The sequence below is a fragment of the Quercus lobata genome, chromosome 4, assembly GCF_001633185.2.
Source record: "Quercus lobata isolate SW786 chromosome 4, ValleyOak3.0 Primary Assembly, whole genome shotgun sequence".
Lineage (NCBI taxonomy): Eukaryota > Viridiplantae > Streptophyta > Magnoliopsida > Fagales > Fagaceae > Quercus > Quercus lobata.
The window spans coordinates 52,916,207-52,941,524 of NC_044907.1; the positions used below are offsets into that span (position 1 = coordinate 52,916,207).

The 25,318-nt window shown below is 38.5% G+C and overlaps 1 protein-coding gene across 1 annotated transcript; it reads right to left on the reverse strand.

Moving 5' to 3' along the window:
- Nucleotides 1–1,475: 1,475 nt before the first annotated feature.
- On the reverse strand, nt 1,476–1,922 carry LOC115985434. Its single transcript, XM_031108371.1, has one exon. The coding sequence runs from the start codon at nt 1,920–1,922 to the stop codon at nt 1,476–1,478; it is 447 nt and encodes a 148-aa protein (XP_030964231.1).
- Between the last annotated feature and the right edge of the window lie 23,396 nt (nt 1,923–25,318).

The following is a 25,318-nucleotide window of genomic DNA, read 5'->3' on the forward strand; positions in this document are numbered from 1 at the left end:
ACCGACATCAATGGTCTTATGCAAAGACTCAAACCTTGGACCATCAAGAGGTTTAGTAAAAATGTCTGCCTTCTGGTTGTCAGTGTTGATGAACTCCAAATACACAGTCTTTTCCTCCACCAAATCTCGAATGAAGTGGTACCAGATCTCGATATACTTTGATTTTGATTGTTGAACTGGATTTTTGGACAAATTTATGGCACTTGTATTGTTACAGAACACACACATAGTGTCTTAAGTGATTCCGTAATCATGTAGAAGCTTCTTCATCCATAATAATTGTGCATAACAACTTGCCGCTGCAATGTACTCAGCTTCAGCTATTGATAGAGAAACTGAATTTATTGTGTTTTGCTCATCCATGACAATAAGTTATTTCCAAGATAGAAGCAACCATCGGAAGTGCTTTTCCTGTCATCAATGCATCCGGCCCAGTCAACATCAAAATATCCAACTAGGCACTCATTCGAGTCTCTTGAATACCAAATTCCATAATCAGATGTGCCATTTATATAGCAGATAATTCGTTTGATTGCAGTCAAGTGTGACTCTTTGGGTGCTGCCTGAAATCGAGCACATACTCCTACACTGAAAGCGATGTCTAGTCTGCTAGTAGAGAGATAGAGAAGACTATCGATCATGCTTCAATAAAGTGTTGGATCCACTTCTACACCTACTGCATCACGACTCAGTTTTGTTAAGGAACTCATGGGAGTGGAAGTGTGTTTCTTAGAGTTTAGGCCGAATCTCTTTACAAGATTTTTGACATATTTCTCTTGAGAGATAAATATCCCATCTTTCCGTTGTTTCACTTGAAGCCCTAGGAAGTAGTTTAGCTCTCCCACCATGCTCATCTCAAACTCCCTTTTCATTTCTTCTGAGAATTCATGAGCTAGGTGATCAATTGTGGATCCGAAGATAATGCCATCCACATATACTTGAGCAACAAGGAGAGATTTCTCATCTCTTTTGACAAACAAAGTTCGATCGACTTGACCTCTCTTGAAACCATGATCCAAGAGGTATGTGGTGAGATGATCATACCATGCTCTTAGTGCTTATTTCAGCCCATAGAATGCCTTCTTCAGCCTTAACACATGATCCAAAAAGTAAGGGTCTTGAAACCCCTTTGGTTGCTGAACAAACACTTCTTCGTTTAAAAAACCATTCAAGAAAGCACTCTTCACATCCATTTGATATAACTTGAAGTTCATAATGCATGTTGTGGAGAGAAGAATTCGAATTGACTCTAGTCTTGCAATTGGAGCAAAAGATTCATCAAAGTCTATGCCTTCAACTTGGGTATATCCTTGAGCCACCAATCTAGACTTGTTTCGGACAATTTCACCATCTTCATCAGTCTTGTTCTTAAAGATCCACTTGATGCCGATTACATGTATATCCTTAGGCCTTGGTACCAACTCCCATACATCATTTCTAATAAATTGATGCAACTCTTGGTGCATGGACTCTATTTAATTCTCATCCTTCCAAGCTTCCTCCACTTTCTTTGGTTCAAATTGAGCAAGATAGCAGTTGTATGTCACATGATTCGCACTACAGGCTGGTCCTTTTCTCAACCGAATTCCTTCATCTAAATCACCAATGATATTGCTTGAGGGATGATTGAGAATTACCCTTGACGATGGTCTCTTGGAAGTGGAAGGTTCATTATCACGAGAGATTGGAGGTTGAACTTCAGGAGGGGTGAGTGGACTAGAAGATCCTTGAGTTGATCTAGTCTCCCTTCTTGATGTAGGAGGTGTAAACTCCTTTTTCGGTGATTCTTTCTCAGCATCCTCACCTTGAGACATGTTGTCGTTACCCTCATTCTTCTTAAGATTCGGTCCTTCATCATCATCATCAATATCCTTTTCAAAGATAGTGTCATCGATGACCACATTTATCGATTCCATCACCATCTTAGTGCGCTTATTGTACACTCTATATGCTCAACTATTTGTTGAGTAGCCTAGGAATATCCCTTCATCACTCTTAGCATCAAATTTTCCAGGATTCTCCCTATCGTTGAGAATATAACACTTGCTTCCAAATACTCGGAAGTATTTCACCTTCGGCTTCTTTTCTCTCCAAATTTCATACGATGTCTTCTTTGTTCCTGCCTGGAAGTAAATCCTATTCCCAATGTGACACGAAGTATTCACTGCTTCAGCCCAAAACTTCTGTGGAATGCTTTTGTTTAGTAACATTACTCTTGCCATTTCTTGGATCACCCGGTTCTTTCTTTCAACCACCCTATTATGTTGTGGAGTTTTTGGAGCTGAAAATTCCTTCTTGATGTCGTGTTCATTGCAGAATGCTTCAAACTTTGCATTTTCAAATTATTTCCCATGATCAATTCTGATTTTAACTATGGGAACTCCCTTTTCATTCTGTAGCCTCTTGCATAGCCTTTCCATCTTGTCACATGCTTTGGACTTCTCTTTAAGAAATTCCACCCAAGAATATCTTGAGAAATCGTCAACAATCACTATAATATAGAGCTTTCCACCCATGCTTTCTATTCTTGTTGGACCTATTAGATCCACATGTAATAACTCCAAAGGGTGAGAAGTAGCAACCACATTTACTTTCGGATGGCTTGACTTTGTTTGTTTTCCCAATTGACATGGACCACAAACATTCTTCTCAATTTTTCCAAACTTTGGTAAACCAATCACAGCTTCAATCTTTAAGACTTTTGCCACTTGTATGTAATTAGCATGTCCAAGTCTTTGATGCCATAACTCTAAAAGATTCACTCGAGCACTTCGACATGCTATGCTTGGTTTGAGAATGACCCCATAACAATTGTCGGTGGTTCTATGTTCCTTTAAAACCTGAACACCTTCTTCATTTAGGATTAGACATCCTTTCTTTGAAAATTGAACTAAGAAGTCTTCATCACAAATCTGAGTGATACTCAGCAAGTTCACTTTCAATCCCTTAATGTACAGTACATCTGTTAACAGAGGCAGTCCTGGAATATTCACGGTTCCTTTTCCAAGAACTTGTGAGTGACTACCATCTCCAAATGTCACAAAGCCATATTCCTTCTCCTTAAGAGTTTTGAACAAAGATTTATCTCTAGTTATATGTCTTGAACAACTGCTGTCAAGATACCACAAACATGAATTAAATACTTTCAATGCGGTCTGAACAAAAAGACAAGTATGAGATAGGCATTCTTGACCATCAAAGCAAGAGTCATCTTTCTTTACTTCATTCATAGATGAGTGAATCTTTCTTTTTAGACAATCTAGTTTGTCACACAAACGTCTATTCCTTTTCTTATATTTGTCAATTAAGGAATTTGACTCACACAAGCTATTATGAATATCATGATTCCTATGAACTAGTGATTTCAACATATGTATAAAGATTCTAGTATGTTTCTTTGATTTGAATAACTCTAAAAATTCATTACTAGAACAATCTCCAAAAAATGCTCATAGATTCATTTTCACAAACACCTTTACTATGCTTCATGTTGGCCTTTGCCATATGACTTTCCATGGCAAACCAAGAGGGTCTAAGATCACACTCAGGTATTAAAACCATAGTGAGTGCACCCGCTCTGATACCAATTGAAAGCTCGAAAATGTGTTAAAGACATTAGAGCTATTTAGACCCCCAAATTAAAGTTATGGCTCGATAGATTTTACACTAACTTAATTCTAAGTGTGAAATAGTGTAAATGCGAGTGGATAAACAAACAAGCTACTCTAATCCATAATCAAGACAACACAGTAATAAAATGGAATGTAAAAGAGTATGGAAGAGAGATGCAAACACAAGATAACACGTCGATGTGTTATCGAAGAGGAAACTGAAGAACTCGGCAAAAAACCTCTCCGCCGCCCTCTAAGTGGAAATCGATCCACTAGACAATCAGTTGGGATACATGGGTAAGCAAGAGACCCTCCAAGCCTAATCTACCCTCTATACCTAAGCCCTCCAAGCTCCTACTCCAATAAGGCTTCTCGGAACCATGTCTCGTCTAGCTCTCCAGATCCCGCAACAAGCTCCATGTTGCATCTGCCATCCTTGGCTTCTTCCAATGTTTCCTAGCAGCACCGAAACCTCACTGGACACTCTCAAAAAGTGTGGTAAGTGTTTAGGCTATTGAACTCTCAATGGTATGGAAATGGAGAGGTAGGAGATGAGGAAATCCCATAAACAAAGGTGTAGAGAATTGTTGGTATAACAATTTTTAACTCTCAAGTGTTTTAGCCAAGGTTTTCTCTTAAAGGCTCTCTATCATATTTGTGGGTAATATGGGTATATATAATGAGGGTACAGAAAGTGTGTATCAGAAAATACAGACTGGTAGAACAGAATGTCTCACGGGTGTCTCGCGGGAAGGCTTTACTCGTAAGATACTCGCGAGACACAGCTGTCTCCATCTGTACAGACTCTTCACATTCCAATCATGTGCAAGGCACATGCTTCACTTTGCGGGAAGCTTAGTCACGAGACACCCGCGAGAAGTCTTCTGGCTTCAGTTACTTGAGTCTTCACACTCTCTCTCTCTAACACACAACCCTTACAATCACATCCTACAACAAATACAGAGTACACAAGATTGAATAAAATTACAATTAAATTTGGCACGAAATTAAAGCCAACAAAATACATATTTGTATATCACAATTTTACAATCTCCGCCTTTGGCTATTTCATGACAAAACCCCTAACAACAGACTCTAGACTTAAACGTGAGTTTGGGAACAAAGGCAAAACTCACTCACACCTAATCTAGAAACTGTGAAGCACTTGCAGTTTATACCTGTAACCTAAAACAGTCACACATAAACAAAACTTTCATTAAGCTTATGACAAGATGAACACAAGGTATGAACAAGAGCAAGCAAAGTGCGATCAAGTATGTAAACAATAAATATCATACAAACAAACACTTGACCAAACAAGGGCAGTCATTAAAGAATGACTCCAATGAACATATAACAAGTAAATGTTCATTCGAACATGTACAACGAAGCAATCACTTATGATTACTTGTATGTCCACTCACACGACCAATGCAAAATACACGAAGTATATGCATCTAGGAACAATCCTACCAGGACACAAGTGTGAAGTACTTAAGAAATTTTAGCAATATCTAAAAGTACACAAAGAATGCTACACAAGCATTGAGATAGTCACAAACTATATTGTTAATAGAAGGGAAGTTAATAGAAATATCCTCTAAGAGGGATAACAAAAATTGAGCACGAGGCTCTGTAATAGAGTTACAGTGAGACAAAGGATGAAAAATGAATGTCATCACTATGTTAAGGAATCTCAGACCTTTTTGCAAAGCCCGAGTAAGGGGTGTTTTGACGGTTACACCAAGATGAGGGTGTCTCACAAAATAGAGATAAGAGTTCGTCGTTGGACACAGTCCTTAAACGATTTCAACCAAGGTACTCAGGATGCACTACACTCGGAATGTGTAGTACCTCGGATACAATATCCAGAGTAACTACAATGTGGGTACCTTGAACGCGGGAGAAAAAATGAGGTACAGAAGACATGGGAGAAAAAATGAGGTACAGAAGTATATAATCCGTGCATATTGGAGTAAGACTCCTGTATGATCATGGAGGGACAAGTGACTGAGATGTCACATAATGACCCCCAACCTCGACTATAGATGACAGTGGGAAGGTCAGTATCGGAAAAATCAGATAGAATGACTTGGCGCTCCAAATGAATGTCTCGTTGAGAAAAGTTCTTCGTAAAGTCCTTTCGAGCTTTATCATCGTAGAGCCGTACATGAGAAGGAGTAGGGTCAGAAGAAGAAGTGGGTGCCCCAGAACCAAGAGGGTTTTGGGATGGAGTGGATTCGCGTTTGGGTGCCATAGAGTAGACTAATGCAAGAAAGAGAGAGAGGGAAAGAGAGAGAGACAAGCATAAAAGCACCAACAACATCAATATAAAAGAATATAAAGATTTGAAGGTACGTATGCATGAACATGTGACATGCAACATAAATTTATCATGGGCTCAGCCTATTCCAAACCTACCAGCACACATTATCATAACAAAGTAAACACACATCTAAAAATACATGAATCACAGTTACAATGCTAATGCGATGCAATGCATGAAAGGATCATTTAAACGAAACCCATCCCAAAACTTTAGAAAAAACCTCAATAATTTTGAAAAATCTCAAAAATTTTCAAAAACCCTAAAAGTTAGGTCAAAAGATATGAAATGCATGATTAATGAGTGAGAGAGCATCATACCAGATGAAGTAAATGATCTTGAGACCGAAGATTGAGTGGGGAAGAGGTTTGAAGTGATTGAGAGGTGTTAGGGAAGGTGAGGAGACAAAAGGAGTCAAGAGAGATCGAGAGAAATGAGAAAGAATTCGTGTTGACCCTTTATATAGAAATCCATAATTCTTGATAGATCGAGAGGTGTCGAGAGGTATCGAGGTTTAAAACACATGAATCAGCTGTCCAGGATCTGTCGAGAGGTGTCCACAACTAAAGGATCTCGATGGATCGAGAAGCTATCAAGAATCTATAGCATCCAAAAAGTTTCTTAATGGATTAAGCAGCAAACGAGAAGCTATCAAGAATGCAATAATAAGCAGCTAAAAGAGCTCGGTAAATAGCCTAGCTGTCGAAAGGTGTCCAGCAGCTGTCAAGATTGTTTAAAAATAGTTTTTCAAGAAGAGAAAAACACAGATATGTATGCAATTAAGCATGCTATACAACCAAAGATCCAAGCAACATTTTAAGCTCTTAGAATCATCTCTCAACAAGAAAAATGTCAAGCACATAGATCCAAAACACACACATAGAGACACACACACACACAACAAGTCTAACCAATTTTATATTTCAAAAATAAGTTAAAACAGTTTAGTGAACATACATTAACACCTGTATTCCTTGTGATGGCAATGTCATATTGTACCTACACGTGTATCAAAAGTAGCAAAGAATATTGCGTGTTGTGTGTGAAAAACATCGCAAGATTACATAAATGTCTTCATGTTATGACAATTTGAGATATAAGACAATCACTTTAACTCACACATAATCATAACTATTTGATGGGAACTATCACCTTCGAGGTACATCCTATAACTTCCATATCTTCTAGAATACACGCTTGCAATCATATATAAAGCATTTTGATTCTTTTTGCTTTTTATTATTCTTTGCATATTTTTCTACTAAGCAAACCATGCATGGGCATATAAGAGATAGAAAAGATATATCCAATGATTTTATGCATTTGAAATTTCATATTTGCTATGCCGAAACATACAAATGTCATTTTATGATTGGCGGGCAACAGTGGTGAGATGGTTATATATGCCTTTCTCTTAGGATTTTCTAATCCTTCCCGTCAAAAAAAGTGATACGAGTGTTAAGTACAAGAGATTACTAAATCTTACTCATCAGAAACACAAGCCACAAAACTCACTTTCTTAGTTGTGCATAGAGATGCTCATTTAAGTTATAAAAGATACGAAATTTAGAAAACTTTATTTCAATGGTCATCCAAGGTACACAAGTACCAATGTACACAAATACACTGTTTTTGCATTTTTCTGATTCTTCAATTTTTTTTTTTTTTTTTTTATGGAAAAAAAAATAAAGCAAAACTTAAAAAAAAAAAAATGTTAAACAAAACTATACATAAAACTAGATTGTCTTAAAACATAAAAGTAAGACACACAAGTAATGCATAAACAAAAATAAGAAGGGGAGAGAGAGAAAAAGTGATTGAATCACTTTAAGCTTTTTTCCTTCCGCACCTTGGAAGAACATTTCCGTTTTGAAAACCCTTGATCCGGTAATGAGGGGGAAGAATTGAAACCATTCAAGTTTGAAAGGAGCATGAGGGCTTTAAGAAGGTCTCCAAGAGGAGCAAATGAGGATAGAAACTGATTCTGGTTTCCTGATGAGATCATACTGATGCTCGGTTGAGTGGCTAACCACTTGTAGCAATTAGGTCGAGTATGTCCAGCTGCTCCACAGTGATAACAAAGATGTTGCTTCTTCTGTTTAGGCTTTTAAGCGTTTCTGTTCTTAGGCGTAAGGTTTTTGATCTCTTTCTTATCTAGCTTAGGGGGTGCTCCTAAGATAGATTTACCCTTGTCTATGCTCTCACTAGCTAACACATTTTGCATTTCATTATTTTCAGATTTAGCATTATTATTAGGAGGAAAAAAAAATAGTAGTACTAGCAGAAGTAATACTAGGAGAATAAAAGTCGTACCCTAAACTGGTTCGATCGGAAGCAGATTTCTGAAGACTGAACATCTCATCAAGCTTTGCACTTAAAGTTCTTTCCAACTGGGCTCAGATTTGGAAAAGTTCTGCCTCAAGCTTCTTGGTCTTCTCAGCCAAGAAATTATTCTCAATTCTCAGTACTCCAATAGTCTGATTAGCTTCATCAAACTTCATGGAGATTTCTTCCTATTCAATCTCCACATCACTGAACTTCTTGGTGGCCAACCTATACAATTTCTCATGCTTTTCTAAGATCTTGTATAACTTTGCATAGGCTATGTGGATGTCATCTTGCTCATCCATCTTTTCAAACTTAGATTCCACCAATTCCTCTCCCTCTTCTTCATCCACATCTTCAGTAATCCCTTTAGTAGGATTTATAGTGACAGTGAAGGCATTTAGGATTCCATCATCCTCATTGTCAAAATCATCTTTAGGCTCGGTGTCACTCAAGGTAGCAGCAATTGCCTTGCTTTTCCCAATGGTCTTGAGATATGTAGGGTACTCTTGTTTCATGTGTCCGAAACCTTGACATCTAAAGCATTTTGCTCTTAAGGGAACAGTATACTGACTGCCATCCCTAGCATTCTTCTTTCCTTTGTCCTAGTTCTTGAACTAAGACGAGCTAGACTGCTTGCAGTCTTTGTCAAATCCTTTAGCATTGGCATTCTTCATAAACTTTTTGAATTGGTGAGTGATATAGGATTTCATCTTAGAATCTTCATCGTCTAAAGACTCATCAATGTCACTATTCTTGGCCTTCAATGCCATGCTCTTGCTCTTGCTCGATTTCCCAATCCTAGACAAACCCAACTCATAGGTTTGCAGATTTCCAACCAACTCTGTTAAAGAAATTTTGTCAATATCCTTTGATTCCTCAATTACGGTGATCTTGGCATGAAATCTCTCAAGTAGAGACCTGAGCACCTTTCTAACAATCTTGGGTTCGGAATGGTTTCCCCAAGATTGAAGGCTAAGTTCACTATGTCCTTAAGCTTGGCATAGAACTTATCAAATGAATCATCCTCCTTCACCTTAATCTCTTTAAAGCTTATGGTAAGCCTTTGAAACTTTGAATACTTGACAGCCTTGGTTCCTTCATAAGTTGTTTGGAGGATAGTCCATGCTTCCTTCGTAGTTTCAATAGAGAATATCTTCTTGAACTCCTCATTCGTGTCTACACTGAATAAAGCATTCAATGCCCTGCTATTGAAGTTAGCCATCTTGATCTTAGCATCATCCCAATCTACCGGCGCTTCCTTAGGCATGGCCCAACCTATCTCCACAGCTTGCCACACTTTCTCATTTAAAGACTACAAGAAAGCTCTCATGCGTATTTTCCAGTAAGCATAGTTAGTGCCATCAAATAAATGAGGTATAATAAGAGACTGTCCTATATCCACGACAACAGTGGTCAATGAATCACACGGCAAAGATTAAACTTAATCAGAGTATGCCTGCTCTGATACCACTTGATAGGCTAAGAATATATTGACCCCTTGCGATGGATTAACAAATTAATTAGCCAAGTTAATTAATTAATTCAATTAGCATGCAATAGCGTTGTATTACAAACAAATCACCAAATAACTAAATGCAGCGGAAATTAAATTGACATGGTAATTTGTTCATGAATGGGGAAAACCTACGTGGCAAAAACCCCATCGGGTGATTTTAAGGTCACCACTCCCGAGAATTCACTATTATCACAACAAGCGGTTACAAGTAAAGGAATCCCAGTACCTTATACCAACCTACAGTTGAACTTTTACTCTAATACCCAATTGGACTTATCTTGTAGTGACAATCTCTCCTTTTATTGCATGGCACCCAGTATGTGACTAACCAATTCAATGCGCGGATCCCAATACGTGGCTTACTCACCAACTTGAGAAAGATGTTGGCTGCAAAGTTCTTCAGTTCATCACATGATAAAGATCATGAAGCTCCTTCGTTGCAAAACCCTAGGGTGTACAAACATAGCAGCTTCTTCAAGAGAAAGATGAACTAGGGCAAATTCTATCTCTGGTCACAATTTGCATGAACACAACTTTGCTTCACACTTGTGCAACCTTTTATGGCCCTTAAAATAATCCTTATATATGTTTAGGGTTATGAGAAAAGAAAACCCAAACATGTATTCATGGATTGGATTGAAATTAGCTCTGAAAAACTAAATTTCATAAACCTCGATAGATAGCTTATCTGTCGAGATAGCTGTCGAGCATCAGGCTTCTGCAGCTTTTTAAACCTTGATAGATACTAGCTGTTGAGTTAGCTATCGACCTTTAAAATCCAGTACTTCTTCATTTGATTCTTGGACAAACTTGCATGGCTTAAACACTTGAACTTGAAACCTTGTTCCTTGAAGCATTAAACACATCCTAGATATACCCAATTATAAGTAAAGTGTGTTTTGTCAAAGGATTAGTCAATTCTAATTTGATATATGTTCCTAACATTAAATCACATATGTCCTAACATTTTTTTTAATTTTCAAGGTGCCCTACATGTTTTTGGGCTTTTGAACAAATTCAGATAGATATTTCTTTTGAATGTTTATATTTCACCATATCTTCTAGTCACTTTGTGTTTGAATACTTACGTGCCATGTTTACTTGCCTTTATTTTATCTCGTAGATTTTTTATGCCGAGTAATAGCAAGGTTGTTGTTCGTTGATAGGGAGTATGTGCAAATCCTTAGTATCACTTGTGTGGCCTATTTTTCTCGTGAGTGTTTTTAGCTTTTGCCTTCTATATGATCTTTAGGCCTTGCATTATTAAGTTTGTTTGGAGAACCGCTTTGGTGATTTGCATGCATCACGAGATTTTGCTAATCAATTTGCTTTGTATTTAGTTAAGGAATTCCACCACTTAGCTTTATCCAATTTTACATCCATTTAAGGAATTTTATCATTTTGTGTTTGTAAAGTTATGATTTACAACTAATTTGTGTTGGCTTTAATTCCATGCCAAATATGATTGTAATTTTGTTCAATCTTTTGTACCCTGTATTTAATGTGGGATTTCATTGTAAAGGTTGTGTGTGAGAGAAAGTGTGAAGACTCAAGACTCATTGCAGATCAAAGATATTTTAATGAGTAGCTCACAAGAAGCCTTCCCACAAAGTGAAGCATGTGCCTAACACATGACTGAAATGCGAAGAGTCATGATAGATGGTGATAGCTGGTTTATGCGAGTGTCTTGCAGGTAAGGCCTTCTTGCGAGATACCTGTGAAACATTCTGTTTTGCCAATTTGTCATATCTGATACACCTAGTCTCTACCCACACTATATATACCCACATTATCCACATATTGAGAGGAAAGCTTTTCAGAGAGAAAACCCTAGCCATTACCCTTGAGAGTGAAAGATTGTCATACCCACAGTCTTCAACATAATCCATTGTGGTTTTCCTCAACTCCTACCTCTCCATCCTGAGTGTAAAGTGAGGTTTTGGTGCTGCTAGGAAGTATTGGAAGAAGCCATTTGTTTGGTGGATGCAATCGGGTTGGATTGTGTGATCCAAAGAGCTAGAGAAGACAAGGCTTCGTTAAGTCAGTTGGTAGTAGGAGCTTGAAAGACTCAAGACATTGGGTAGACTAGGCTTGGAGGTTCTTTTGTTATTCGTGTCCTCCAACTCATTCTCTAGTGGATTGATTTACTGCTTGGAGGGTGATGAAGAGGTTTTTCGCCAAGTTCTTTGGTTTCCTCTTCGATAACACATCGGCGTGTTATCTTGTGTTTGCATTCTTCTTCCCTACTCTTTTAATATGGCTTAGAGTAGTTATATTGTCTATCCACTTGCATTTACTCTATTCCGCACTTAGTTTAAGTTAGAGTAAAATCAACCGAGCCGTAATTTTAATTTGGGTGTCTAAACAGCTCTTGTGTTTCCACACAAATTCGAGCTTTCAATTGGTATCGAAGCGGGTACACTTGCTGTGGTTTCATGACCTAAGTGTGATCCTAGACCCTTTTTGAGATGGATCGATCTCAATCGCTTATTGCTCCTCCATACTTTGATAGAAGCAATTATGCTTTTTGGAAAGTCTGTATGAGGGCATTTCTATGTTCTATTAATGATAGTGTTTGGGACACTATCGAGATAGGATGGACTAGGCCAGAGGCTGCCAAATCCACATGGGATAAGGCAACTCTTACGACAACTAATGCAAATAGCGAGGCTTTAAATGCTATTTTTTGTGGTGTTTCTCGTGATGAATTTCATAGGATCTCTCATGTAACAATTGCCAAGGAGGCGTGGCAAATTATGGAGACGACCTATGAAGGCAACAAAAAAGTGAAGGACACCAAGTTGCAAATGCTTACCACACGCTTCAAGGAGCTGAAGATGAGTGAAGATGAGTCATTCGACTCATTTTTTTGAAGCTAAATGAAGTGGTAATTGGGAAATTCAACTTGGGAGAAAAGATAGAGGACTCCAAGATTATGAGGAAGATTCTACGTTCATAGCTGGAGAGTTTTCGTGCAAAGGTCACTGCCATCAAAGAGAGCAAAGACCTTGATGAGATTAAAATTCAAGATTTCATCAGTTCTCTTCAAACCTATGAGCTATCTCTACCGTCTCAAAGGAATAGCAAATCTCTTTCTCTCAAGACAGTCAATGAGAGATTGGAAGCTCAAGACTCCTTGGATGAGGATAAGATTAAACAGGATGTGGCGTATCTTGCTAAGAACTTCCATAAGTTCCTAAAGTTCAAGGGAGATGGAAAGTCTTTTGAGAAATGCAAATTCTCAAAGTTCAAGTAGGACAAGAAAGATTTCAAGAAGAAGGATTCAAGAGATTCCTCACCGTCTAAAATGGTTACGTGTTTTGAGTACAAAGGACATGGGCATGTGAAGAAAGAATGTCCCACATGTTTGAAAGCAAGGGGTAAAGTCTTTGCAACTACCCTCAGTGACTCAAATGGTTCAAACTCTAACTTGGAAGAAAGCTGTGATGGAGAAGGAAATTACTCTGTATTTATGGCCATTGCACCTGTGGACTCATAAGAAGTTTTGAGCCTTCTAGTGGAAGAACTCGGTGAGCACACCGAAGTAGAGTTTATGGGAATTGGGGAAGAATCCAATGATGAAGATGAAGGAACTAAGGAATTGCAAGAATCTTATAATTCTCTTCTTGAGAAAACTAGAGAGTATGCTAGAGTGGCTAAGGCAGCCATCAAAAAAATGAAGAAAGCTAAACATGACTACAAGAGCATAATCATAAGGTACAAGGAAACGAAATGTGAAGTTGAGATGCTGAATGGAGAACTAACCGAGGCCTACTCCAAGGTCAAGTTTCTTGAGCTTGAAGTGATTCAAGCTAATGCCAAAGTGGAGCGTGTTGCCTCCAAGAACTTTGATGAAGTGCTTGCACATCGAAAGCCTTTTTCTGATAAAAGTGGATTAGTATACTCCTAAGAGATGAAGTTTGTTAAAGCAAGGAACCAATGGTAGCAACTCCAAGTGTTTGAGAATGGAAAAGTGGAGAAAAAGCCAAATGGAACTGCTCAAAAGGTTTTAACAAAACCTCAAAATTCATTTGTGGCCAAACCCAAAGCTAGAGGGAAGTTTCTCCCAAAACCACAAAGAGGTCCTCAAGTTCAACACTTCTACCACCATTGTGGAGTTAGAGGACACACAAGATCTAACTACTATAAACTTCACGCATTGAAGAAAGCAGATTCTCAAAGGCTAAGAGGACAAGGAAAAGGGAATTGGAACATCAAGCAACCAAAAGGGCGAGAAGCTGATTTCGGGTTTGGTGATGTGACAAAGATAATAGATACCATCACTTCTTGTTTAGCAAGCTTTAGCCAAAGGTTTGAGAATCACAACTCCAGTACCTAATCCTCTAAGGATATCACCCCAAACACACGTGCTACGTGGGTGAAGAAAGGTACACATGCATAAGCATTAGACCATGTCCATGCATCAATTCTTCCTATATGTTGTGACTTCGATTAGTTGTTTGTGCATGTTTCACATTTTAGCATGTTTCTTTTCAAGTTTTTTTTGTACTTGTTGTTTTTGTTGATCTTACTTTACATGTTCTATTTTTTAATGTTTTGAATTCAAAAACCCATAAAAATTGAAAAATCTTCAAAAAGTTTGATCGCTTTTGTTGTGTATATCACAAATGAGTTTGCTCTAGTACCTTCGTACTAATGGCATAGTGTATTTATGAGCTTATCTTGTTATGTATGCACCTCTATCTTTGTGGGAAATATCTTGAAATCTATGTGTGACTATTGTAAATCGATCTTCAAGCTTGTTATGAATGATTGGTCATTAGTCTTGATGGTTTTGATACATGCATAAACTTGTGCCTATATATCTTTCCACACCTTGTTATATTTTTGCTTTATAGCTCAACAAATGTCAAATCTCAAAAAGAGATAATGAGCTGCAAAAGCCATCGCACATACGCCTATTTGACTAGGAAAAAGGGAAAGTGACTTGTATTGAAATGTATGGTGCCCAAAAATCCAAAGGCTTACTCACAAAATGAAATATAAAAAATTTTAGCTATTGATCTCAAAAAAAGATGTAAAGATAAAAAATGATCAAATGTTATGAATTGTAAAGAAGCTAAATGAAAAGCTTCAACGATATGTAATCATTTTCTTGTGGGAGGTCATATATGTTTATTTCTATAATTGAGATAGACCACTTGACTTAGTACCAGTTGTGTATGACTTGATTGAATTGATCATTGAAGTTTCACTCTAGACTAAGGACTATGCCACATTTGATACTCACACATAACACACAAGACTTTTGTTCAATGAATGCTTATTTCATTTGTGTGATTGTATATGTTCAAATGTGATGTGTATACTCCATTGCTTGTCGATCAAACCCAAAAAGATTTTTGAGTATTTTATATGTTTTTGAAAGTGTTTTTATGCTTTTGCATTTTGAGTTTTTCTTTAAATTGCATTTTTCATGTTTTTCATCAAAAACTCCTTCAAAGGCATTTTCGTGAGAAACTCACGATTAAGCTCTTCCTATGAAAATGGGTTAAGGTAAAACATGAAAACAAAAAATTCAAACAGAAACTTTCACGGCTATCTCGCTACTATTTCACGAGTAAAGTCTTCCTGTGAAAAGTTTTGTGCTTCGGAGGCATTTTTCACGAGTAATTTCACAAGAAGCTAACTCACGAAAAACGTGTGTTTTTAGTTTTAAAGGGCTAATGTACACAATTTTTCAAACACATCCTATTTCCCTCTGCCTCCCTCATGCCTCAATCTATCCTAATCCTATTTTCACTCAAAAACCCAACCAAAGCTCAAAAGAAAACTTCTTCAAATCATTTCTAAGGTATATTTATACAATATTTTCTTCTTATTTCCTTAGATTATGCAAAAAATGTTAGGTTTTACTTGATTTGGGTCAATTTTGAAAAAGGGTTGGGAATTTAAAATTTTGTGAAAATTCTTTCAATTTCTTGAATAGGCTTTATCTCATTTGGTTTGTTTGTGTTTGTGTTGGCCAATTGTGGCAATTTTAACATGTATTTAGGCAAGTATCACTCATACTCATGCATTGCCCACGTGTTAGTTTTATAGGTGCATATCAAGTGTTTGATAAAATGCCCAAATGGCATTTTGGTGTTGTTTTGGACTGCAATGAGTTCCAAACTTTGGGGATTACAATGATTGGACTTGTTTATCATGTTTGATCATTGGGTGTGTGTTTTACACACTTTGACCCAAATGTGCTTAGTAATGCCTCACATATGCACACCACATGCACACTTGATGCACACACTTGCACAATTGTCAATTGTTTTTGCATTTCAATGATATTACATGTTTTAGAACTTATAACATGATTTTGTGATAGTGTCTATGTTCTTTTTAGGACTGTGTGCTTATTTTATGGACTAACTTGGTTCTAATCAAGTTTGTGTTCTTGTTTTGTGTTTTTGCACTTGTTCCTTTGTGTTGTGTGTCTGATTTTGCAAATCTATCATCGTTCCTCCCACAGTAAAGAACATGTGATTGACCTTACGTCATCCCCTATATCAAAGAGGACTCGGCATTCGTTTGATGACTCCAACAACGAGAGATTCAAGACTCCCCTGGATTCTCAGACTTTCTCCAGCATTTTTAAGGATGCCCCTACTGTGGTAGAACATATTGTACGGTTTGACACCCTGGGATCCACTTTTATCCCTAGGATTTTTGTGGATAAAGATTGGGCAAATCTATTCGGAAACTTCGAGGATCCAATTGATGAATAAGTTAAGGAGTTCTACTAAAATGCTAGATTCACTGGAGTTGAATTGAAGTGTTGAGTTCGAGGAAAGGAGTTTATCATCACTTCGGACTACCTTGCTAAGATCCTTTGCATTAATCGACCAACAAATGTGGACATCTCTCCCTATAATGACAGACTTCCTCCAGTGACATATATTCTTCAAATTCTTAGAGTTGATCATAAGGTCTCAGTCAAAGGCACATCCATTGGAATTGCGAAGTTTGAACTTGAACTAAAAACTCTCACATTGATCATGTTCTCCAACCTTTAACCACTAACCAACGCTAGATTTATCAATCTTGGAAGAGCACAATTCTTATGTGATCTCATCACAGGAGCTCCGATTGACATTTGCGCTCATATTTTCAAGACTATGGGGAAAATAGTAGGACGAACAGCAGTAAGGATGTGTCTTCCCTTTTGCAATCTTATCATGAAAATAATGGTACTTAAAGGAGTTCATCCGCCAAAAGATGGAACTATCCTAGTACATCAATGCCTAATATCCATGGAGTCTCTTCAAATGAGTAAAAGTCACTCTTCTGCTAAATGGGAAAAGCAAAATCTGTCCAAAACACCAAAGAGTGAATCCCTTCCACATGCCACTCTTTCCGGTCATGGCTCAGCTACTCATACTACCCTTGGGCATACTAAGACTGCATCTCCTCACACTCCTGAGTTGCAATCTACTAGCAGTCAGCCAAGACAACCTAGCTCTCATGCCGACAGGTTGACTATCTTGGTTGAGGGTTTGCATGAGTGTATTTCAGGAATTGCTAATGTTATCTACTCAACCAACAACCAGGTTCAGATGCGTCTAACAACCATTGAGACATAGTTAGATGAGATTCATTGCAAGCTAAAGGAGAGCCTTTAGCTTTTTGTGCCAAAAAAGTGGAAAACAACTCATTGTATAATTTGGACGATAGCATATAGTAAGGGGGAGAGCATCACAAGAAAAGGAGTGTGCATATTAAAAGAGGGAGTTTTGTGAGATCAAAAGGAGAAAGCTGACACATACTTTTGGATAGTCTAACCATTGTTTGGCTAGTCTAATTTATAGCTTATTTGTTTTCTGGCTAGTCGAGTTTATAGTTTGTTATTTTACTTTTATAGTTTTTATAACTCTTGGATATTTGCATTGCTTTTTTTAAAAGATTTAAGTACTTTGGTTTAAAACATTCAGCTTATATTTAGTACTTTGTTTTTGTATCCTTGCTTTGTAGTATTTTTAAGTACTTTTAGATCTTATTGCATTATGTATAGTACTACACACTTGTGCCCTTGTTGGATCTTGTATCCTTGATGCAAATACTTCTTGTATTTCACATTGGTTGTGTGTTGGACATGCAATTGATTTTTGCATTGCTCTTAATTGCATTGCGTGTTCGGATGATCATTTACTAGTTAAATGTTCCTTGTAGTTATTTTTTAATGACTAATCTTGTTTTGATCAAGATATGCTTAATTTTTATATAGTGTCTATTACCTTGATCACACTTTACTTGCTCATATACGTATCGTGTATTCAACTTGTCAAAAGCTTAATGAAAGTTTTGTTTGTGTGCGAGTATTTCAGGTTACAGGTATATACGTACAAGTGCTTCACAACTTCTAGATTAGGTGTGAGTGAGTTTTACCACTGTTCCCAAAATCATGTTTAAGTCTAGAGTCCGTTTTAAGGGTTTTATCATGGAATAGCTAAAGGGGGAGATTGTAAATCTGATTTACAACTAATTTGTGTTGGCTTTAATTCTGTGCCAAATTTAATTGTAATTTTGTTCGATCTTTTGTACCCGTATTTTATGTGGGATTTTATTGTAAGGGTTGTGTGTGAGAGAGAGTGTGAAGACTTAAGACTCATTAAAGATCAAATATGTTTTCGCAAGTAGCTCGCGAGAAGCCTTCCCGTAAAGTGAAGTATGTGCCCAACACATAACTTGAATGTGAAGAGTCATGACAGTTGGTTTTTGTGAGTATCTCGTGGGTAAGGCCTTCCCGTGAGATACCCACAAAACATTCTGTTTTGCCAATTTATCATATCTAATACACCTAGTTTCTACCCACATTATATATACCCACATTACCCACATATTGAGAGGAATGCTTTTCAGAGAGAAAACTCTAGCCATTACCCCTAAGAGTGAGAGATTGTCATACCCACAATCTTCTACATAATCCATTGTGGTTTTCCTCAACTCCTACCTCCCCATTTCCAAATCCTTGAGAGGTTGATAGCCCAAACACTTACCACACCCATCCTGAGTGTAAAGTGAGGTTTTGGTGCTGCTAGGAAGCATTGGAAGAAGCCATTTGTTTGGTCGATGCAATCGGGCTAAATTGCATGGTTCAGAGAGCTAGGAAAGACAAGGCTTCGTTAAGTCAGTTGGTAGCAGGAGTTTGGAGGGCTCAAGTACATGGGGTAAACTACGCTTGGAGGGTCTTTGTTATTCACGTACTCCAACTTATTCTCTAGTGGATCGATTACCGCTTAGAGGGCGGCAGGGAGGTTTTTCACCGAGTTCTTTGGTTTCCTCTTCGATCACACATCGGCGTGTTATCTTGTGTTTGCATTCTTCTTCCCTACTCTTTTAGCTTTCATTTTACTATTGTGATTTGATGAATATGGCTTAGAGTAGTTATATTGTTTATCCACTCACATTTACTCTATTCCTCACTTAGTTTAAGTTAGAGTAAAATCAACCAAGCAGTAATTTTAGTTTGGGCGTCTAAACAACTCTTATGTTTTCACACAAATTCAAGCTTTTAGTGTTCATCAAATGATTTACATCCATTTAAGAAATCTTATCATTTTATGTTCATCAAAATGGTCTACATCCATTTAAGGAATCTTATCATTTTAGGTTCATCAAAATGATTTACATCCATTTAAGGAATCTTATCATTTTAGCTTCGTCAATTGATTTACATCCAGTTAAGGAATTTTATCACTTTAGGTTTCGTCAAATGATTTACATCCATTTAAGGATTCTTATCATTTTGTGACTTACATCTAGTGAAGGAATTTTATTACTATAATTTCAAGGAATGAGCTCACAGTTGGGGGGGGGGGGGGGCACTGAATAGTACGTTTTATTAATCTGCTTCAAAACCATAAGACATTGTTAATCGTTTACAAGCAAGTTAGAGTTCCTATATGTAATACCTTTCCACGTGTTCAACATTCCTTGGACGAGGTAACTTATTTCTATCTAGGTCCTCTAGGTGGTAACTTCCACGTCATGAGTAGTGGAAAACTCGTTATGGGCCTTCCCACGTTGGTCCTAATTTGCCTTGAGTTGAATCTTTGATTGTAGGTGTCACTTTCCATAGGACAAGGTCTCCGATGCTGAATCTCTTGAGTGTTACCTTTTGGTTGTAATATTCGATCATCTTCTTCTGGTACTTGGCCTTTCTCTAAGAGGCTTGATCTCTAACCTTGTCAAAAAAATCCAAATTTAGCTTCAGTTGGTCATCATTGCTACCTGTAAGGTTGAATTTATTCAACCATCTGATTGGCTTTATTCCGTGCCAAATTTGCTTGTAATTCAGCATTTAGTAACCCTGTATTTAGGTGGGTTTGTTGTAAGGGTAGTGAGTGAGATAGAGTGAAGTTTGCTCAAGAGTGTGCAAGAAAATAGAGACTCGCGGCTTGGCCTCGCGGGTGACTCGCGACTGCAAGCCGCCAAACGCAGCACACGTGCCAAGCATGCCAGAAGGTGAACAGTCATGCTAGCTGGAGCACTACAGGACAAAACAGGACAACTGGCCATATGATTATCTCGCGACTGGATCTCATGATTTAGTCAAGCCGCGAGGTCAAGCCACGAGCCACCCCTGTTTTGTAAATCCTGACGTTTCACATTCCTCTCCCACTCCAGTATAAATACCCCTTTTACCCACAAATGTAAGAGAGCTTCCAGAGAGAATTTTGAGAGAGAAACCCTAAAGAAAAACAAGATTGATTCACCCACAATCTATACATTAGAGTCTCTTTAAATTCCTCAACTCTCTTCCTCTCCATTGTCAAATCCTTGAGAGGCATTTTACCAAACCTTGTTCTCACCATAATCATCACTGTGAGAGAGCTATTTGGATTTCTGGGAAGCAGTTAGGAAGAAACCAATCTTCATTGGTTGATGCCACGGTCTAGTAGCGGAATCCGGGAAGCTAGAAAAGAAAAAGGTTCGGTGCAACCTCGTTGGAGCAAGAAGCTTGGAGGGCTTAGGTGCACTGGGTAGATTAGGCTTGGAGGGTCTATTACTGTCCATGTATCCCAACTATATTTTCTAGTGGATTGTTTACCGCTTGGAAGGCGGCGGAGAGGTTTTACGCCGACGGCTTCGGTTTCCTCTTTGATAACACATCGCGTGTTGTCTTTGTGTTTGCATCTTCCTTCCTCTCTATCTTTTCCTTTTTATTATCTGTTGTAGATTGTGATTTTAATTTGGCTTAGATAGTTTTACCAATTCCATATTATAGCTTATGTTAAGTTTCCGCACACTAGTTGTTTGACATAATGCTTGAATTGGTTAAGTTGTAATTTGGGGGTCTAAACATTCAAGGGTGTTTATACACATATGTGAACTTTCACTACCTTTGCCAAAGAACTCCTTTCTTAGGCTGGTGACTCCTATCTTGACGGGGATGACTGTTTCCATGCCATATGTGAGGTTGAAGGGTATTTCTCCTATTAGGGTCCTTGTTGTGGTTTGAAAAGCCCATAAGACATTTGGTAATTCTTCAGGCCATGCTCCCTTTACCCCCATTGGTCGAGGCTTGATGATCTTCAACAATGTTCAATTCGTCACTTTTGTTTGTCCATTGGCTTGAGGATGTCTTGGTGAGGAGAATTTATTTTTGATGCCAAGGTTTAAGCATAAAGAATGGAATCCTTGGCTATTGAACTGACAACCATTTTCCAATATGATCATCTTGGGTATCCTAAATCTGCATACGATGTTTTTCCATACAAAGTTCTGGATTTTTGCTTTTGTAATCATGGCGAGCACCTCTGCTTCCACCCATTTCTTGAAGTAATTGATTGCGATGAGCAAGAACTTGTTTCTTACCCTGTAGCAAAGGCCCCATGATATTAATCCCCCACTAGGCAAAAAGGCCAAGGTGAAGTGATGGTTGTCATCTTTTCTCCTGGAAATCATTGGACGTTCCTATACCTCTGGTAGCTATCACACTTTTTAACAAACTCTGTTGCTTCTTTCTGCATCGTGGTCCAAAATAGCCTACCTTCATGATTTTTCCTACTAGGGACCTTGCACCCATATGGTCCCCACAGATACCCTCATGGGCCTCTTCCAAAATGTACTTAGCTTTTTCTTCTTCAACACACCTCAGGTAGGGTTGTGAGAATCCCCTTTTATAAAGTTCATCGTTCAGCATAGTAAATCAACTAGCTCATTTTCTGATCTTCTTTGCTTCGTTTGGATTAGGTGGCAAACGTCTGTCTCTGAGGTAGGACAGAATTAGGCTTGTCCAGCTGGCATGATTCTATATCAGGAAGTTCTGAAATTCTTTGATACTGGGGGGCTTCTCTACTTCCAATTTCAAATTAGTCAAGCCCATCTCATTTTCTGATGACACATATCTGGCCACTTCGTTGGCTTCTGAATTCTGATTTCATAGGATTTGAGTAATGCTTACCCAATCAAATTTATTAATCAACTGGTTCGTTAACTTCAAGTACCTTTGCATCCTCTTTTCCTTTGCTTCAAATTCTTCGTTGACCTATCTTATGACGAGTTTTGAATCTCGTTTTAGCAGCGCAATCTTGGCTCCAAGGACCTTCGCGACCCTTAGCCCTATCAATATGGCCTCATATTCAGCATCATTATTGGTCACAAGGAATTGTAGTTGGACTTTATACTTCAGGACATCTCCTTCGGGAGTAATGATGATGACATCTGCCATTCCCCTCTTTTGTGTCGACAATCTGTTTATATCATCCATTTGATCAGCTCCTCTTAGTTCTCTTCATGTTCAGCATGCTAAATTCTGCGATGAATTAACTGAGATTGATGGCCCACTGTATCATTCCTCTCGTGGCTTTGGGTTTATTCATCGCTTTCTTGATGGGTTGGTTCATAATTACTACGAGGGGGTTCGCCTTAACGTATGAACGAAGCTTCCGAGAGGCCACTACTAGGGCGAATGTGATTTTCTCCATAGGTATTTGGCTTCAGCCCCTTGGAAAGCCTGGCTAATATAATACATTGGGTGTTGCACTCTTTGTTCTTCCTTGATTAATGCTGCGCTCACCGCAATCGTGGATGCTACCAAGTACAGGAACAAGTCCTCGCCTTTCTTCGACAGGCTCAAGAGTGAAGGGTTGCTCAAATAGTGCTTCAATTCTTGGAATGCTGCTTCACACTCGTCCGTCCAAAGGAATGCCTACTTCAGGGTTTTAAAGAAAGGAAAGCACTTATTTGTGGCTCTAGAGATGAACCTATAGAGGGCTGCGATCCTCCCCGTGAGTGACTATACCTCCTTAACCATCTTTGGTGATGACATCTTGAGGATGGCCTTCACCTTCTCTGGATTGGCTTTTATTCCACTTTTTGATACCATGAAACCAAGGAGTTTTCTCGAGGATACTCTAAATGTGCATTTGGTTGGGTTCAACTTCATACTGTACTGCCTTAGTGTATCAAAGGTCTCTTTCAGGTCGTCTAGATGACTTTCTTCTTCTCTACTCTTGACGAGCATATTTTCCACATACACTTCTATGTTTCTCCTAATCTATTTGTTGAACAACTAGTTCACCAACCTCTGGTATGTGGTCCCTGCATTCTTCAACTCAAAGGGCATAACCCTATAGCAATAAAGTCCCTGGCTAGTGATGAAAGTCGTTTTCTCCTAATCTTCTTTAGCCATTTGTATCTAGTTGTACTCCAAGAAAGCGTCCATAAAGTTAAGGAGTTTATGCCCTATTCTTGAGTCAATGAGCTAGTCGATCCTAAGCAAAGGGAAGTTATCTTTGGGGAAAGCACCATTTAGATCCGTGAAGTCCACGCACATTCTCCATTTCCTATTCACTTTCTTGACCATGACGACATTGGCCAGCCACTCTGGGTAGTAGACTTCCCTAATAAAGTTAGTGGCAAGTAACTTGTATACTTCGTCCATTACTGCCCTGTTCCATTCAGGGGCAAAAACCCTTCTTCTCTATTGGATTGGTTTTCTTTTAGGATTTACCTTTTGGTGGTGCTAAATGATACTTGCTGGTATGCCAAGATTATCCTCATGGCTCCATGTGAACACATCGAGGTTGCTTTTCAAAAAACTTATGATTTTTTCTTTCATCAAGGGATCCAAGTTCGTCCCTACCTTGGTTGTTTTTGTCAATTCCCCTTCCACCAACTCGATTACTTCTAGAGCTTCCATGACCTCTAGTGTTTCTCCTCGATCATTCATGTATGGTTTTCCTTTGAGGATAACACTGCCTGATAGCACTCTCGAGCTAGCACCTGGTCCCCTTTTATCTCTCCAACTCCCTGTTCCATCAGGAACTTCACTTTCAAGCAAAAGGTGGACGTGGATGCTTTCCAACGATTGAGAGTAGGCCCCCCTATGATGAAATTATAGGACAAGGGGGAGTCTACTACCAAGAAATTGTCTTTGTTAGTTACCTGGAGAGGGTATGAGCTAGCTATGACCATCAACGTTACTATCCCTTTCAGGTAGACCTTGTCTCCACTAAAACTGACGTGGGGAGATTCAAATGAATGAAGTTTCTTCGAGTCTTCCTTTAGTTGTTGAAAAGCAAAGAGGTAAATGATGTTTATTGAGCTCCCATTATCTATCAGGACTCGTCTGGTTTTAAAGCCTTCTATCATGAGCATAATGACTAGAGGGTTGTCATGTGGCTGCTTCACTCCTTGGGCATCATCTTAAAAGACCATATCTAAGTTTTCCCTTCTTCGGTGTTTGGATGGGCATGTTGCATGGACGCTATTTACTTTTCTTTGCTGTGACTTTTTAAGGGACTTGAACAATCCTCCTGCAGTGGGTCCTTCGTTGATCATCATTATTTCCCCTATGGCATCCCTTGGGTGCTCTTGTGGACGATCTTTGTTTCTGGGCTTTCCATCTGATCTTGTTCGTGCAGCTTGCTTTGTCTGACTTGGGCTGTCCTTACTCACAATTTTTATAACCTTCCTTTTTTGGATTAGTTCTTCTATATGTTCTTTTAGATCCCTGCAATCCTCCATGTAATGGCCTTGGTCTTTATGGAAATGGCAATACTTCTTCTTGTCATGGATGTTAGGCAAGGAGTATAGCGGTTTTGGCCACGTAAGGGCATGGTCGTCTTTGATCTGCATCAAAATCTTGTCAACAAGCATAACTAAGGGAGTAAATTTTACTATCCTTGAAGGCTTATCGTTTCTCCTCTTAATGGAGTCTCAGCTAGATGAAGGGGAGCTTCTCTCCCTCTTCCTACATCTTTGCTCGACTCGGGTGCTTCTTCTTTCCTTCTGTTGGCTTTCCTGTTCAATTGCAGCCAAAACGTTTTTAGCGTTCATATATTTTTGGGATTAGCATCTTTGCGATCGATCTAGGGGGACTTTTTGCAAGGGCAACCACAAAATCCTTCGACTTTAAACCAGCTTTAAACATAGTTAGTTGCACTTTATCTTTTGCCTCGTCTACCTCCAACACCTCTCTGTTAAATCTCTTCACACAGGATCTCAGCGACTCCCCTTCTCCTTGCTTGATTGTAAGGAGGTGATCTAGTGGTCTTTTTTTACGCTAACCACCAATGA